The 18,514-nt window shown below is 42.8% G+C and overlaps 1 protein-coding gene across 1 annotated transcript in view; it reads right to left on the reverse strand.

Moving 5' to 3' along the window:
- Positions 1-18,514, reverse strand: part of trx (histone lysine N-methyltransferase trithorax) — a 244,798-nt gene that overhangs the window by 166,474 nt on the left and 59,810 nt on the right. The window contains exons 5-6 of the mRNA XM_080275135.1: positions 9,410-9,544; positions 2,535-2,659 (exon numbers count right to left, since the gene is read on the reverse strand). Coding sequence (XP_080131261.1) covers positions 2,535-2,659; positions 9,410-9,544 — 260 coding nt within the window. The remainder of the gene's footprint in view (positions 1-2,534; positions 2,660-9,409; positions 9,545-18,514) is intronic.

Genomic DNA, 18,514 nt, shown 5'->3' on the forward strand with positions numbered 1-18,514 from the left:
TCATCATCCTTCCTCTTTTCCCACCAGCAGATGGGGTGAGGTTGGGTACAGAAAGCCAAAAATTCAGAGTAATCAATCTTCAATCAATATCATTACAGTCCTAAAAACCATTCCAATTACTTCAAAGAAATATGAAAAGGAAAGCACTAAACTAGGAGTGTTCAATAATATTTACATTCATGTTTTGGCCATTATTCACAATATAAAATCAAGAACATATTTTCAAGCATTTCCATAACATAAAGCAAGGGATCTTAAACCATCGGTTGTGACTTTCCAGTGGTTCACAGAATTACATCCCTAGCTGCATTCTTCTGAATGCATAAACAAATCAGGTCTTACCTTATAAATGTTGCTAATTTTAATCTTGCTATATGGGTCTATAATACCAATTAACAGTGAAGAAGGGTCCCTTATTTTGGTGTCTTTGAATTAGCTGGTTTTGGTTATTCATTCACTCATCATCTAATCCAGTGTTGCCCCATGAGGAGCATAGGAACCCGGGGCTAGGCAGGTTTGTTCTGACTTTTAAAATGAGAGCGACTAGCTTCACTCATCCCAGAGTGGCATTACGTAAACAATGAACCCCAACCACCCCTTGGATATAAACCTGCACCTGCTCAATCCGACTGGAGCGCCTCAATTATCCACCAAATCACCGGGCACAAAAATTTGATTCTATGGTTACCACCCAGCGTAGTACATGGTTTCCTGGTGTTCAAGAAACCATTCGGCTTGTCACTCAGTGTAGAGTTCCTCACAAACAGAAGGAAATGAAAAGACTGAAGGAAAGAAAGATAGAAGGGGAAGGAATGAGGAGAAGAACGGGCAGTCACTTGAAAGCAGCATTACATCGCGTGAGTGGATGGTATTCAACAATGCTAAATATTTGTTGCTACGATAACTAACTACAATTGTCTCCTAACTTCACCTACTAAATCAGGTGCTGGGGAAAGAAGCTTTCACATGGTGGCACCAACATACCCCTGAAGCCAAAGTGCCCAGTTATACAAATATCTCTCAACACCCTCCCTATCCCCAAAAGGAAGATGGTACAGTAGAGGAAATAGGCAATTTCAGCCTCCAGTCTGAGTCCACCCGGTTCACATCCAGATCAACCTGGGATATTAACCCGCGGCGTCCCATCAACGTGAATTAACGTCCACACGTTTTGTCACTGCCAATCCCATTGATGTTCATAAACACGAATCAATTGCAAGGTCCCTAATTTGCACATCTCACAATAACTTTGTAGATACTTGTAGTGAAGTTTTGTAGATTAGTTATATATATATTTGACTTGTGGACAAGCGGTTGTTATACTTGAGTAGTTTTGTAAGTAGATAATCTTTGTTCCCATTTGCCATGCAATGACAGGAGAGGTAAAGAATAGTATGGGACTATTTTTATTTGTCTTGGAATTATTAACAAAAGTCTCTCACACACGAGTGAAGTTAAGTAGAGTCCCGCGAGCTACCTCCTGTCTCGCTCTCTCTCTCTCTTCCATGTCGCTAAGCCCTTCTCCCTACTACCTGCCGGTTCTATGGCCTGTCTCCTTCTGAGCTCTGCTTCCTAAATTCTGGTGTAGCAGGGGTCGTGTCACGTGTGTTACACTGTGGTTGGAAAGTTCTAGAAACCTGTGTGTGAGTATGTGTGTATGGTCACTAGGCTTTGTTCGTATGCTATCTCGCTGACACACTACCTATATCATCCCCTGACTTGCTACTTCCTGTGTATTGCCAACATTTCCTCAGTTAACCTGGAAGATCATTTCCCTTTCCTAGGCTTGCCTGGAGCTCTGTCTATCTATCTATTTATCTATCTATCTATTATGATTTGTAATTATAATATGGAGTCCTAACACACAATTTTCAATTTTTGCGAGAGATTTTTGGTACGTATACACGAGACACCTTGCTCTACAAGATGCCAGGCAGGGACAATGCCTTACCCAGCATGACCCCCCCCCCCCCGCATGCCACTGTCTCAGCAATTCACCTGTTACCAGTGACCTGGCCAGTAAAGCCATGTCATGCCACAGTACGAAATTCAGGGCCAGAGTGATTCCCCAATCGATGACAATGTGGATGACAAACTTTACATAGCATTAGAGGAAGAAACAGTCAGAAATGAAGATCAGGTAATGTCACCAAAAAAGGTCAGGTATGTTGATGTGTTTCATGAGTGAAACAATGCTTATACTGCCTATATTACTGTGTGAAAACCAATATTCTCTTGTACTACATATAAATTCGTACCAAATAAATAAATAAATACTGTTTATGAGTGATGTGGAATGGTTACACTCCCATAGAACTCGTTTTCTTTGGAGCCAGCCTGATAGAAAACACAGTAAGGTGAGGAAGTACTGCTACCTGTATCGAGTCCTTTAAACCTCAAGTGAGTGATTTCTCTATGTTTCTCACCAAAAGTGGAGGTTTGGGCAAAAAAAAAAAAAATGGTCGGGATTGGGGGGAGTCAGTAGTGGAAAAGTGGTCAGGATGGGGCGGGTTAACAAAATCCAATATACTCACATACAGGGTTTCTTCTTTGTACCAGGTCCTCCATACTTCTTCATGTCCAGGCAGTTTGAGCACTTGCGACAGTTGGGGGTGGTGCAGCCTGGACATTTACTACACCATTGAGTCTTACGCAGCACCTGGAAAAGGTAATGTTCAAGTGGTTCGAGAAGAAATCTGCTGCCTGAAAGGACATAAGTTTGATCCTTGGCTGAGTGAGGGAATACAGTCTGATGTGAATTTTAAATAAAACTTTACAGAAGACCTAATGACATCCATCCATCATCCAATCCTACGTTGCACCATGAGGAGCCTAAGAGTCCAGGGCTATGCAAGTTGGTCCTGACACTTAAGATGAGACTGACCAGCCTCACTGATCCCTGAGTGACATTACTTCAGCAATAAATCCCAACCATCCCTTGGACATAAACCTGCACCGGCTCAATCCGATTAGGGTACAGTAATTACTCAATAAACCACCAGGAGCCATATTCTGGTTATATGGTTACCACCCAGTGTAGTAAATGGTTTCCAGGTGTACAGGAAACCATTTGGTTTGTCACCCAGTGTAGAGACACCCACAGGCAGAAGGAAGAGGAAAGAACGACGAATGAGGAAGTGTAGAGTCGCCTATTGGAAGAGGGAAAAGGAAAGAATGAAGGAAAGAAGGACAGAAGAGGAGGGAAGGAAGAGAGGAAAGGGCAGACACCCAAAGCAGCACTACATTGTGTGAGTGGATGGAGAGTGCCCCCACCAACCACTACTACAGTATTCAATATGGACAACAGGTATTACTGCCCCTCCCATTCCACCCCAACCCTTACCTCCACCACAACCTTCTCCTACCCCTTCCCCTCCACCCACACCACCACCTTCCCCCCATGCAGCTGCAGCCAACACACATCGCACACACAAAATAAACATTCTTCAAGTAAACATAGGTGGCATAAACATCAAAAAACAAGAACTCACACATTTCATCAAACAACATAACACACACACTGCCATCTTACAAGAAAAAAAATTAAACAGAACACAAAAAACACCTACATTTCACAGTTTCACCACCTTACGACAAGACCGGGCCGACAGCGGTGGTGGTGGACTCACCACCCTGGTACACAAATCCATTAACTTCTCAGACACCAGTGCACACACACAGTCACTTCTCCCCCCACATGACACCACAACAGAAATACAATCAATTAAAATATGCACTGGAAACAAATCACACATAACAATCGCTAACACATACATTCCCCCATCGTTCCCCACAGTACCACACAATTACTCTCCACAAATACACCACATCACTAACATATGGTGATTTCAATGCCAAGGCGTTGGCCTGGCATGTAAACAATCCTGACACAGTCAGAGGGCTGGTTATACAATCCCTGACAGATCATCTTTTCATAATGAATAATCTACATCAACACACCGATATCCTGCACCAAGCCCTCTTCCTCCCATCATCCCCAGACATCACCTTCTGTTCCCCAAACCTCGCTCCCACAACATCCTGGAGAGTGGTCAAAACCCTAGGTTCTGATCACCTCCCAATCATCATCACTACTAAAACCAGAATCACCCCAGCTGGCCACAGACACACATACACTAATTATAAGAAAGCCAACTGGGAGGCCTTCACAACTGAAACAGAACATTTCGAAACACTAAACAGTACACCCATCACAAACATCAACACTGCTGTGCACACTTTCAATACAAATATACAAAATGGAGACAAAAGACAAATCCCTAGAGAACAACAGAAAGAGAGACAACCCCAATTTCACACCAGATATTAAAGGCCTCATTAGACAACGGGACACACTACGACACTCCTCAACACCCCATACTCAAGACACCATACAACAAATACAAGAACTCAACACTCAAATAAACAATAAAATATCAGAACACCAAACACTAAACTTTAAAAATTACCTCCAAAAATCTGACCACAAAACAAATATCAGCAAACTCTACAAAACGGTAAACAGCATCACACTTTCCAACAGCAACACTACACAATCACACGCTGCCATCACAACAACAGACACCATACTCTCAAACAAACAAAAAGCAAACACACTCATCAATCACTTTTCACACGTCAGTCATCTAAACCCCCATCGCGACCACCGACGTAAGAGACAGTTCCCCACAGACCCAGACTACGCACTTTACATCAGCAAACTCTACAAAACACTAAACAGTATCACACTTTCCGATAGCAACACTACACAATCACACACTGCCATCACAAGAACAGACATCATACCCTCAAACAAACAAAAAGCAAACACTCTCATCAATCATTTTTCACACGTCAGTCATCTAAACCCCAATCTCGACGACCGACGTATCATCTGACATATGAGACAGTTCTCCACAAACCCAGGCTATGCACCTTTCACTTACAACCAGACGAAGCACATCATCAACAACCTTAACCACTCATCTGCCTGTTGACCAGACAACATAAGCAACATACACCTTAAACACCTTGGACCACAAGGCAAACAAGCACTCACCAACATATCAAACTACAGCTACTCACACAACACAATACCCAACATCTGGAAGTATGGCATTATCATCACTATCCCTAAAGCCAACAAAGATCCCACGTTACCTTCCTCACACCGCCCCAACACACTCCTCCAAAGTCACTGAACGACTGATACTACAACTAGTTACAACTCACACCCCCCTGGCCAAATCACAACATGGCTTTAGGTCACTACACTCCACAAACACTCTTCTTACAGACCTTACACAGAGAGTTTTCGATGGCATGAATTCAGCTAGGCCATCACACAGAACACTCCAAGTTACACTAGACATTAGCAAAGCTTTTGATGCCAACCCCCGCCACAACCTCAAGAATAAAATATTCAACACAAACACGCACAATAACACAAAATGATGGCTGGCAAACTACTTAGCAGGAAGATGTGCACATGTAACATTTGCCATCGAACATCAGAAACCTCACAAATGGGATCCCCCAGGGATCTGTCTTGTCCCCTACACTCTTTAACCTATACATGCATGACATACCCACACCCCACACACCGCAGATACACATAGCTTCCTATGCAGATGATATAACACTCACATGTACACACCAAAATGCAAACACAGCTGCACACATCCTCCAACCTTACCTCATCATACCACACAAATGGTTCACCACAAACATGCTCAAAATAGCCCCAGCCATATCTACAGTAACTCTTCTCACAAACTGGACAGCAGAACACAGTCACATTCCACACCTCACCATAAACAACACTCCTCTACCAACCACCCACCCACCCACCCACACATGCACGCACACACACATACACACACAATCCTTGGTGTAACATACATCAATGTCATTTAAACAACACATCACAAACATTAAAAATAAAATAACACCAAGACTCAATGCCTTGAGGTCACTTGCCCACACAACATTTGGACACAACAAAGAAATCACCACCACAGTATACAAACAATATATACGCTCAGTGATGAACTATGCAAGCCCTGCTTGGGCTCATAACCTCATTAAAACACACTACAACACTCTACAGACCATACAGAACAAGGCCCTAAAAATAATCACAGGCTGCACAGCTACTACACCCACAGACCACCTACACCAAGAAACCAAAGTCCTAAAAGTCAAGGATCACCTAGACATGAGAGGCACCCAAATTCTCACTGCAGCCTCCACAAACCCACAACATCCACTACACTACATAGCAGCACATCTACACACCACGGAACATCAAAACAACACCCAGCACACGATATCATACACTAATACTGTCATCTCTCCCCCATCGCCCGCCGCAGACCAGCTTCCAGAAGCATATCCATACTCAGATCACTCATCGCACCATTCAGTCACTTAAAGACAACACACAGCTGCATGCACGACCTCCTGTTATCCACCCCTCCAAATCCTATCTCCCTCGTGAGGACAGGGTCCACCTGGCCAGGCTGAGATGTGGGCATCATCCAGCCCTCTAAGTTACCAGACGAAGCTGGATGACTTCATCACTGATGCACGTCCAGAATGAAACACAGCACCCTATACTATTAAGCACATTATGGAAGACTGCACTGCACACAAACACCTATGCCAACAACACAACATACACTCCTTGAGAGCTCTGTGGGAAAGCCCAGTTTCGGCCTTCCTTAGGGACTTGGGGCTGCTCGGCCAGACTGCCTAGGGAACAACTACTACTACTACTACTGCCAATGTGGTGAGAAGCAAAAGATTGCAGCATGCATGAAAACTACTGGACCTAGGAACCAGACCATTAAATCTCTGCCCCCTGCTCCCCAAATAAAAGTCAAGAACGTGGTATAAAATTTTACAAGTCAATTTTTAAATAACTCCAAATAGACAGAACAACAGGTAACAAGGAAGAAAGGTTGCTGGTTCTTTGAAAGCAGTTTTAAGAAACGGAAATGAGCACTGAAGTAAAAAAGTCGCTGCATGGCAGTCTTGAGATACCAACTCTTAACATATGGAAGTGAAGCTTGGACATTGTTGGAAGGACACAAGTCAAGAGAGCGAGCAGTGAAAATGAGTTATCTGAGAGGAGCATGTGGAGTTACATGGAGAAAGAATGACAAATAGGTGATGGTGTGCTGAGGTGTGGATGTGAATGTGACAGAAAGCATTAGGAGCAATACACTGAGGTGGTCTGGCCCCGTGGAGAGGATGGACAGCGAGAGCCTAATGAGGAAAGTGCATGTGAGTAAGGTGGAGGGAAGGAGAGGGTGGGGGATGCCAAGGAAGAGATGGAGGGATGGAGTGGAGAGGTACAGTATATGAGAGAGGAGGGTGTGAGCTGGGAGCAGGACAGTGAAATGGCAGGGGACCAGGTGATATGGAGGCGATTTGTTTGTTGCCACTCCTTATGGGATTAAGGCATCTGGCAATAGACAGATGGACACAATACGTAACAATGTCAAGAGCTGATTTGCAACAAAGAATTACTGCATTTCAAGGGGAATGCTGCCACATGTTTACTAGTAAATATACAAAACAAGCAACCTAGATCAATGCTGAAAGACTGTAATGCCTAACATCATCATCTTTATTCAACCAAAGTGTATAAACCAAATAATGTGATGGATAAAAAGATTTATTATGCTATGGACTTGATGGAGTGTGTGGTGAAATGCTGAAGCATGGAGGTGAGATAGTAGCAGAATGGATGTGGAAGATGTGCAGACTGACTTGGGAGGAAGGCAGAGTCCCGGAGGATTGGAAGTCGGGTATAATTATTCCCTTGTACAAAGGAAAAGGGGAAAAAGAAGGGTGTGGTAATCATAGGAGCATTTGTCTTCTTAGTGTAAAAGGAAAAGTATATGGTAGGATACTTATTGACAGAGTTTGGGAAATAACAGAGGAATTAGTTGGAGAAGAAGAGGGAAGTTTTAGGAAGGGAAGAGGTTGTGCAGATCAGATATTCATTCTTAAATCTTTAGTGGAAGTTTCTAAAGAAGGGAAAGAAGTTGTATGAAGCCTTCATGGATTTGGAAAAAGCATATGACAGAGTGGATAGACATGGATTGTGGAAAGTTTTAAGAATATATGGAGTAGATGGGAAGTTGTTGAACGCCGTGAAGAATATGTATGAGGGTGTTAAGACTGCAGTGCGTGTGGATAGTGAACTGAGTGAATTTTTCTATCTGAAGGTTGGACTGAAATAAGGATATGTCATGTCTCCATGGTTGTTCAATCTGTATATGAATGAGGTTATTAATGAGATACAAGGTAGGGCAGTGGATGTTGGAGCGGCCCTAGTGAGAGGGGACAATGTTTGGAAACTACCAGTACTGCTGTCTGCAGATGATACTGTGTTAAGTGAAGATGAAGAGGAGCTGCAAGGCTTGGTGGGTGAGTTTGGGAGTGTGTGTAAGAAACGGAATCTAAAGCTGAATGTAGGGAAGAGTGAAGTTATGGTCTTCGAGAGAAGTGAAGTCAGTAAATGTACAGTGAGGCTGGATGAGGAGGAAATGGAATATGTGAGTGCATTTAAGTACCTGGGAACTGTGACGCGTAAGGATGGAAGTTTAGAGGGTGAAATGCTTGAAAAGGTACAACAAGGAAGAAAGGTTGCTGGTTCCTTGACAGCAATGATAAGAAACAGGGAAGTGAGCATGGAAGTGAAAAAGCTACTGCATGACAGTATTGTGATACCAACTCTAACGTATGTGAAGCTTGGACCTTGTTAGAAGGACACAAGTCAAGAGTGAGAACAGTGGAAATGAGTTATTTGAGCAGAGCATGTGGAGTACATGGAGACAGACTGACAAATGAGGAAGTGAAGGAGCGTTGTGGCGTGGACATGGATGTGATAGGAAGCATTAGGAGAAACACTGAGGTGGTTTGGACATGTGAAGAGGATGGAGAGTGAGAGACTGACAAGGCAAGTGTATGTGAGTGAGGTGGAGGGGGGGAGAGGAAAGGGGAGGCCAAGGATGAGATGGAGGGATGGAGTGGAGAAGTATATGAGAGGGGGGGGGGGGTTGCTGGGACAGGGCAATGAAATGGTGGGGGTCAGGGTGACATGGAGGCGATTTATTTGTGGCCACCCCTTAAGGGATTAAGGCGTCTGGCAATAAATAGATAGACAGATGTTATGGATATGATATATATAGGCTTCCATTCAATATGTACTGGATTTGGGGGGAACTGGCAAATAAGCTTTACTGGTAGCAAAAGAACTTTTAACAACAATTTTCCTGTAAAATAGTATGAACCTGGGCAAAATGAACACAGACAAAAGGTGATATGGCACTCAGCTACCACTAAGCATGAAAACTGTACAAATAAGTCCTTTGGCTAAATCAACTGATTAGATTACCTTGCCACTGGCTGTGGTTGTGACAGTGACTATTTTTCGCTTCTGTTTAGTTTTCACAGGTATGTGACTGCTCCCATTTATTCTCTCCTCCTCCTTCTTAGGTGATGGGAAAACAGCACGTGGTATCCCCAACACCTAAAATATAATGAAATAAACATATTAATAACAATAATAATATACAGTATATATATATATATATATATATATATATATATATATATATATACATACTGTATATATATATTCACACACACAGCGGAATCTCCTAAATCATGGCTTTATGGGACTGAGCACTCGCCATGATTTGAGAATTCTCTGAATTAGAAATAACTCATTTTAAGGGGAAAAGTACTTATGGGTCTGTCATCTCACAAAAATACACCCCCTTACCCCCAAATCTATATCTAACTGTTCACCAGCAAACACTAACAATCTGGAAAAGAAATTAGTAAAGCATATTTGATGGGAATGAACAATACTGTATGATTCTTACCTGACTGACTGACGACACTACTTGAATGGACAGAGGAGGGGGGAGGGGTTCCGAGGCTTGAGGCAGATTACGACCTCTCAACACGAGGGGAGTGTGCTGCTGCCTCCTCCTCATCAACCCCTCAAAGTCCAGTGTGGAGACAACAAAAGCGGTGTTGTTGTTGTCCTCAGTTGCTTCCGTGTCATAGTAAGAGTTGTCGATTCATTGAGATTAATTCTTTACCAAACAGCTTTGGGTGTGGCCTTTCCATATTCTCTATTGCAATGGGTCTTTCACAGGTTACTTATTATTTTTCCTGGATTACCACAATTACTGGGCCTTTTTATAAACTTACCTCTGAAAGCTATCAAAAAGGATTTACAATGCATGATACACTGATGCGTCCAGTTGGAGCAGTGGTTGGTAAACAACACAGCCTGTTCAAGAGATCGCCAATAAACATTGCCACAGGCAACCTGCCTACTTCCTTAAATACCTCAAAACTGGTGTACACTAGATGTTCGATTTAATGAACACCAATTTAGCAGAAGCCCGAGATAATGGAATCATTTTTTGATATAGATTTGGGGGTAAGGGGGTGAAGTTTTGTGAGATGACAGACCCATAAGTACTTTTCCTTGGAAGAGGTAGCAAAATCTATAAAGGAGTTAAAGAATTTTAAGGCCCCAGGAGAGGATGGAATATTTCCTGAAATGCTTAAGGTGGAAAAGGACGAGTTGATGAATGCGCTTTTGAAACTTTTTAATGTTGCTTGGGATAATGGTGGAATTCCAGAAGAGTGGAAAAATGAAGTGATTATAAAAATACCAAAAAAGGGAGATTTAAGTGTGTGTGGCAATTGGAGGGGGATAACTTTGACACCTGTAGTTGCAAAAGTCTTTTCCAAAATCTTGTTGAACAGAATAGAGCCAGTACTTGACAAATTTTAAAGAGAAGAAGAAGCAGGATTTAGAAATGGTCGAGGTTGTGATGATCAGATTTTTATTGTAAGGCATCTAATGCAACAAGCTAATGAGATGAAAATGCCACTTAGTATGCATTTTGTGGATTTTGAAAAGGCGTTTGATAGTGCTTCACGTGGAGCTATGTTGAAAATTATGAGATTCTATGGTATACCAGAAAAGTTTGTAAATATTATTCGAAACCTGCATGAAGGTACTTTTTGTAAGGTAATGGTGGGTGGTTCTTTGAATGATCCATTTGAAGTTAGGTCAGGAGTGATTCAAGGAGTTCTTTCACCATTGCTGTTTGTTTTGGTTATAGATTATATTATGAGAAAGGTTGTAAGGAGAACAGGTGCAGGAATTAACTGGAAAGAAAATAAGAAGCTGATGGATTTGGACTATGCTGATGATATTGTACTGATTTGCGGAAGTATTTATGAGACGCAGAGGGTGCTTGATTGTCTGGTGGAGGAAGAAGAAAAAGTAGGATTGGTAAAAAATTGTGAAAAGACTGAAATTATTAATATGAACATGGAGAACCAAATCGATTGTGTAACTGGAAATAATGTGGTGAAGAATGTTGAAAACTTTAAATATCTGGGAACGATTGTATCATCTAATGGATCATTAAACAATGAAATTGAAGAGAGGACTAGACAGGCTTGGCGAGCTATTGGAATGCTGAAATCTGTTTGGACTAATAATATGCTTTCGGTACATACTAAAGTGAAAATTTACAAGTCCATGGTTAGACAGGACGACACACTCCCCATTTACTCATCCATTCAAACACAGTCATTTGCATCTTTGCCCCAAAGGGGAGAAGGGACAGATCCTCACCGCACCACACCACGCATGGGTCAACTGCGCAGTGCAATCAGTGACATCCGCAGCAGGGCCCGACAGCAGAGCTGGTTTACCCCTGCCACATCATAATAGACCCATCCCCTTACTCACACCTGACCTGACTAGCTAATATATATATATATGTACACACACGAGGTTATACCCAAAAGTTCCGGTAATTTGAAGAGAGGGAGCCAACCATTTGCATTTCTGCCTCTTGCCACTAGGAGGAGTCAGCAGCACCCCTTGTGTGTCAGTGTGGCCACGGCCGTGTCTGTAAGCAGATGTGTTGTTGAGCTACGCTTACTATTGTAACGTGGTGTGTAGGTGGTTTAGCGGTTTTGCCATGGCGGACCTCATGGAACAAAAAACCTGCCTTCAAGATCAACAAAACGGCTGCAGAAACTTACCAGTTGCTTCAGCATGCCTTTGGTGACAATGCCACGTCCAAAAGCAGAACATTTTTCTGGTACATGCGGTTCAAGGAAGGACGAATGTCCATCAAAGACGATGACCGTTCTGGATGACCGTCAACAGCCACAACACCAGAAAAAATCGGAAATCTTCGTCAGGGTATCCTTGCAGATCGTAGATGAACCATCTATGATGTTTGTGATATCGTTGGACTGTTGTACAGGAGCATGCAATGCATTTTGTCAGACGTATTGGGCATGAGAAGCATCGCTGCAAAATTTGTGCCAAGACTGCCGAGTGACGAGCAGAAGGCACATCGCGTTGCAGTTTGTAAGGAAGCTCAAGAATCAGGTCAGAGATGATGCCACCTTCATCTCCATGGTCATAACTGGTGATGAATCATGGGTTTATGGTTATGACCTGGAGACAAAGCAGCAGTCACTGCAATGGAAGTCTCCCAATTTACCGAGGCTGAAAAAAGCGCATCAAGTTCGCAGCAAATGTCAAGTCAATGTTGATCGTTTTCTTAGATATCCAAGGGATTGTTCACAAGGAATTCATCCCACCCGGTCAATCTGTCAGTGGAAAGATTCACTGTGAAGTTTTGCAGCATCTGAGGGAGTACATCTGCTGCAAATGTCCATAACAATGGAAGAGCAAGATCTGGGTCCTGCATCATGACATCTGCCCCATCCACACATCAATTATTGTCCGACAGTTCCTGGCTTCCACTAACACAGTACTCCAGTCATTCCCCACCCATCCTATTTGCCTGACCTTGCCCTCTGAGACTTTTTCCTGTTTCCCAAGCTAAAATTACGACTGAAAGGGCATCGACTTGACTGAGGATATCGAGACAGAATCGCAGGAGGTGCTCAAGACCATCACGTCTGAAGCCTTTCAGGGATGCATGGACTTGTGAAAATAATGCTGGGACCACTGTATACATGCCCGAGGGGACTACTTCAAAGGCAACAGTGAGTACTAGGAGGTAAGGTAACTTATTTTCCTACAATATTCAAATTGCTGGAGTTTTTGGGTAGCACTCATATATGTGTGTGTGTGTGTGTGTGTGTATACAGTACCCGGTATATATATATACTGTATATAAATATACATATATATATAAATATATATACAGTATATATATATATATATATATATATATATATATATATATATATATATATATATACAGTGGGCTCACACAGTATCTGAGTAGATGGGCAGTCCTGGTCCTCGGGCACTGTGAAATCACACACTGTGAATACATAATCTTACGGGAAAAATTACAAATGGGTGGTACACCATCATACCCTGACGTTTTTTGACCCTTAGAGACATAATAAAGGGGAAATTTTTCAGATGTACACTACAGATATAGCTACAATAACAAAAAATGGCCAGTCACCTTAACAACAGCAGACAACAGACCTGACGGACTTTAATATCACGGGTTCCGAGGTGCAGCAACACACTTAGAGTGCCCCCGCTGCATCATGCTTGTTTAATGGTTGCCAGTGTTGTATTATTCCAGGCTTTGACCAAGAAATTTACAGCCTGTCGAATGTTATATTTCTTCCAGAATGCAGCAAGTCATTATGGTGGGGGTTGCAGATATGCCTGGTGAAGCAGGTGAGTCAGGTGGGGCTGTGGAGGTGGAGGGGGAGTCAGCTGGGGCAGTGGAGGTGGAGGGGAGAGCAGCAGGTGAGTCAGGGGAGGTGGTGAGGGAAGGATCCTCCATCTCCTCCTCGCTATTGCTCACATTTTTGACAATTTCCTTCATCTCTTCTTATTTGTCTGTTTCATTCCCCATTTATTATGGACATACTGGCAGTATAACAACTTGGCATTCCCAAAATAACCGTCATTCAAGTTAATCCAAACATTATTTTAGAAACTGGGTATCTATTCTAAATTACCATTATTGGCAAGATCTTTACTGTAGACTCCTCTTGAGCACCTTCCCCACGAGCTTCTAAGTCACTATTGGTGCATCATGCTGGGGGGGGGAGGGGGGGTCGCATAGTCAGAGAAAATAGCAGTTTTGGACCACTCCTTGTCTCTGAGTACTAAGAGGTAAGGTAACTTATTTTCCTACAATATTCAAATTACTGGAACTTTTGGGTAGCACCTCATATGTATATATGTATGTGTATATACATACATACATATATATATATATATATATACAGGTAACTCGCACGGAACACGTGGGTTTCGTTCCTACCATGCCGTGTTAGGTGCGAAATCGCGTATATTTAAACTACTCCATATTTTGCTCCCTAGACCCCCCAAATGTGTTGTTTTGTTGTTATCTGTCACTGGTAATCACTAGAAAGCACTTTAAGTGGTTAGAAGGTTTATTTAATGTTATAACTCACAAATACAGTACTCCAGAGCAAAACTTCAACACACAAATACTGTACGTAAACACAAGGAAACAATCCGACACCGATCATAGGTAATCATATAAATCAGGTTAACTGGTACCAGTGCTTTAACTTACAAGTACATACCAGAACAGTACATATTTAACTTAGAAATGCAGTGCTGTGATATCGAATGATTTCAGTACATAATCTGTTAGGAATGGCTGGAAAAAAAAAAATGTTATGAATACATTTTCACCTTTTTGATATGTTTATGGTAGTTTCGAGTTACAGTAATCACTCTAATATCCGGACGCCCAATAACCGAACATCCCCACTAACCGAACCTTATCGTCCTGGGATCAAACATTCCCAAAATGGTCCGAAAATCCAAAAAAATTGGAAAAAAAAAATCGATTTTTTGCCGTCCGTAATTTGAACTTGCCGCGCGCGCCGCGTGAGAGCATTGTTTTGGTTCGTTATTCCTCCGACGTCCGATAGAGCGCCGCTGCATCCTCCCCACTTCCCGCCTATCTCTCACCGCGACAAGACCTGCGCTGTTCGCCATGACTTCTGTGTGTTAGTGACTAAGTTCAGTGCAAGACTTCAGGAAGAGTGTAGTGCAAGTGCTTCAGGAAATCGTTCTTACTGTCAGAGTACGAGAGGAGGCGGTTATTCATCGAGGTGGCCAGGGACTTGCTGTAAGTAGCCAGAATGTTTCATGTTGTACTATTTTCCATACTATATTTACCAGAATGTTTCATATTGTATTTTTTCCCATACTATACTTACCAGAAAGTGTCATACTGTACTTCTTTCCATACTAAACTTACCTCATGCATGTGCAGTAGGAATGTGTTTTTCAGAGTTCGGTTAGGTTCGGTTAGGTTAGGTTCGGTTAGAGTCCATAAGTACCAAAATGTTTATTAATGTATGAACATACTTCTAAACCCACATTTTATGTTTCTATTGCATTTATTTCAGTCATTTATGTGCCTTATTGGTGTGATTTGGGTGTTAAATAGGTGCTATGCATGTCCGGAGGGAGTTGTATAGGTGTTTCTCTGTGTTAGGGTCCGTAAGTACAAGTCCATAAGCTGGGGCCCAATATCCGGACGAAACCAATATCCGAACCTACCGATGGCTCTATTGATCCGGATATTGGAGGGGTTACTGTATTTTTTACGTTATCGTTGTGCCCATGCTTGGAAAAGGGAGCGAAAGAGTTGAATTTTCAGTCCTAAATGAGAAAACTGCACGTCCTCCAAGGCTAGACTCTGCCACGGGAGAATAAAGTGGAGGGTCAGTCCGATTAGCAATAAGGAAGTTGTGTCACAACTTCCAGCTCCCACACCACGAGTATGGCTAAAAATAGAATCGTAATGCAGTTTCAGAACTAACAATAAGTCTAATTATTGCGAATACAGATACAAAGCAGAAATAAATACGTTTACAGACGGGGAAAACGTACTTCTTCCGTCATAACATGTTCATCTTTCTCTATCATTTTACTTTGTTACTTTCGCAATATATATTGCTGTCTCGTAAACAGGGTGGTTGTTTGTGTTTTGCAAGGGAGGAAAAAGATTGTATTTTCTGTCTGGATCGAGATAATGGATGTAACTATGTGTGGTTAGGCATGGCAACGAGCGAAAAAATCGTACATCCACTCATCACGATAGCAGGTGTTGAACTGACAGATGACACATGAGAGGGTGAAGTCAAGGTCAGTCTCATGTCCCAGATTTTCGTTCACTTCCCGAAAGTTTTCACAGTTTTCTACAATTTGCATTGCATCAAATGATCCAAACCATTACAGCAAACCTGAGCAAATAGGTAAAGATACCATGACAAAAATGTACTTTTCTCTTATTATAAGTCTTTAACGAACAAACAAAAAAGGCAATATTCCGACGCCGATCATGGGTAATCATATAAATCAGGTTAACTGGTTACAAGGCTTTATTTAATGCTTTAATTGCTTACAAGTACATACCAGAACAGTAAATATTTAACTTACAAATACAGTACTGTAGAAAAGCAGTACAGTAAGAGTTTAACGAACAAACAAAAAAGGCAATATTCCGACGCCGATCATGTGTAATCATATAATTCGGGTTAACTGGTTACAAGGCTTTATTTAATGATTTAACTTTATTTAAGTGCTTACAAGTACAGTACATACGAGAACAGTAAATATTTAACTTACAAATACTGTACAGTACTGTGGAAAAAACGAACAAATAAAAAAGGCAATATTCTGACGCCTATCAGGTAAACTGGTTATAAGACTATTTCTTGCTTTAACGTTATTTAATAGTACTTTAAGTTGCACATAAACTTACCAGAACAGTACAGTACTCTAAATATTTAACTTACAAATACTGTGCTACTGTACTCGGGAAAGTCTCACTCACTGAATAATTTCCCGCCTAGATCGTCATGTAATCAAAACAAACCGCGCGCTGCGGTGACGTTCGAGGATTTGATCTTTCAAAGGCCTCTCCTGCATTAATTTGTAGTTTTCATGATGGTTTTTTAATCTTACGTTGTCTTATATGTATCTCAGCCCTTACCGTGTATAACTGCGAGCGCGTTCCGCGAGATCGTGTTCCGTGCGAGTTACCTGTATAAATAAAGTCATCGCCTACGGCACGGCTAGTTGGTTCTGGGCCAAGCCTGTGCCGTAGAAAACTGTGCCATACAAATAGCTAAACCCATGGGGAAAATGTAATTTGGTTCTGGACGTTCGCTCGAAGTCCCCTTTTTCACCCCACTTTTTCCCCACTTTAAACAGGCACACAATCAAGCAATCAGTCAATGCATGCATTACTCACAAATTAAACACGAAACAATAAATAATAAAGGGCTTTAAGGGCATAAAACATTGAACATACCTAACTCCGATAATGACAGTGCTAAAGTGGAAGGGGTAGGGTTGGGGGTTCCGAGGCAAGAGGTGTGTTTCAAACCTTGCCACGCCCCCGCGCCATGGGCATTTTATGTGCATGGTTCAATCTCTGGCAGCCTCCCTCTTCACTCCATATCCCTGTGGTCACACTCTGTGTATGACCTCATCCCAAGTCTTTTTTGGCCTGCCCCTCGCAAACATACCCCCGATATTCACACTTCTCACCGTCCGCACCCAACTGACATCCTCCATCCTCAACATACCCAAGCCATCTCAATCTACCCCTCCTAATCACAACACCAATATACTCCAGTCCCATCCTTCCTCTTAACTCTTCAATCCTAATTACCAAATACAAAAGTTTTATGTCTCTATTTCTCTTTCCTGGGCATCACCCATTCCCTGATAAACAAGCCCACTCTTCAGCCAGTTATCTGGGACAACACTCATATATAATCAAATTTATCAAATCAGTAACTAAAGCCACTCCTATATCTCCTGAGGCCTTCAACATTTCAGCAGCCAACCCAGACACACCTGCTGCCTTCCCTGACTGCATACTGCCCTGCACACAGCAGCAGCAGCAATTAACCCCTAAAAGACGGGTGTCCGCATATGCTGTCCAAGGGTACTAGGGCCAAAAAGACGGGTGTCTGCATATGCGGTCACACCCCCCCACCCTCCCAAACTCTTCCCATCCCATACCACCACGCCCACATACCACCCACCCCCACAACCCCCCACCATCCCATCCCCAATCCTCCACTGACCCCCCACTATCCTCCCAATACTCTTCACAGTCCCCTACCATCCTTAACCCCCACCCTCCCACCACCACTACCCTCCCCACCCCCAACACCCCCTACAATCCCCAATCCCCCCAACCGCTCATTCCCGACCACCCACCACAATCCCCCCACCACTCACCACCCCCTACCGCCCTTCCCCTGCCCCCACCACCCCCAACCCCGTACCCTTCTCCACTCCCCATCCCCATACCCCCCAAACAACACCATCCCTCCAACCTACACAGCCACCACCACTCTTTTCCCCCCACCTCCCTCCCAACCCCCCACTTACCACCCCCACCCTACCTCACCACCCCTACCCACACCTCCCCCAAGC

This window comes from Coenobita brevimanus, chromosome 60 (assembly GCF_032717465.1).
Source record: "Coenobita brevimanus isolate Jiangsu-jjx chromosome 60, ASM3271746v2, whole genome shotgun sequence".
NCBI classification, from domain to species: domain Eukaryota; kingdom Metazoa; phylum Arthropoda; class Malacostraca; order Decapoda; family Coenobitidae; genus Coenobita; species Coenobita brevimanus.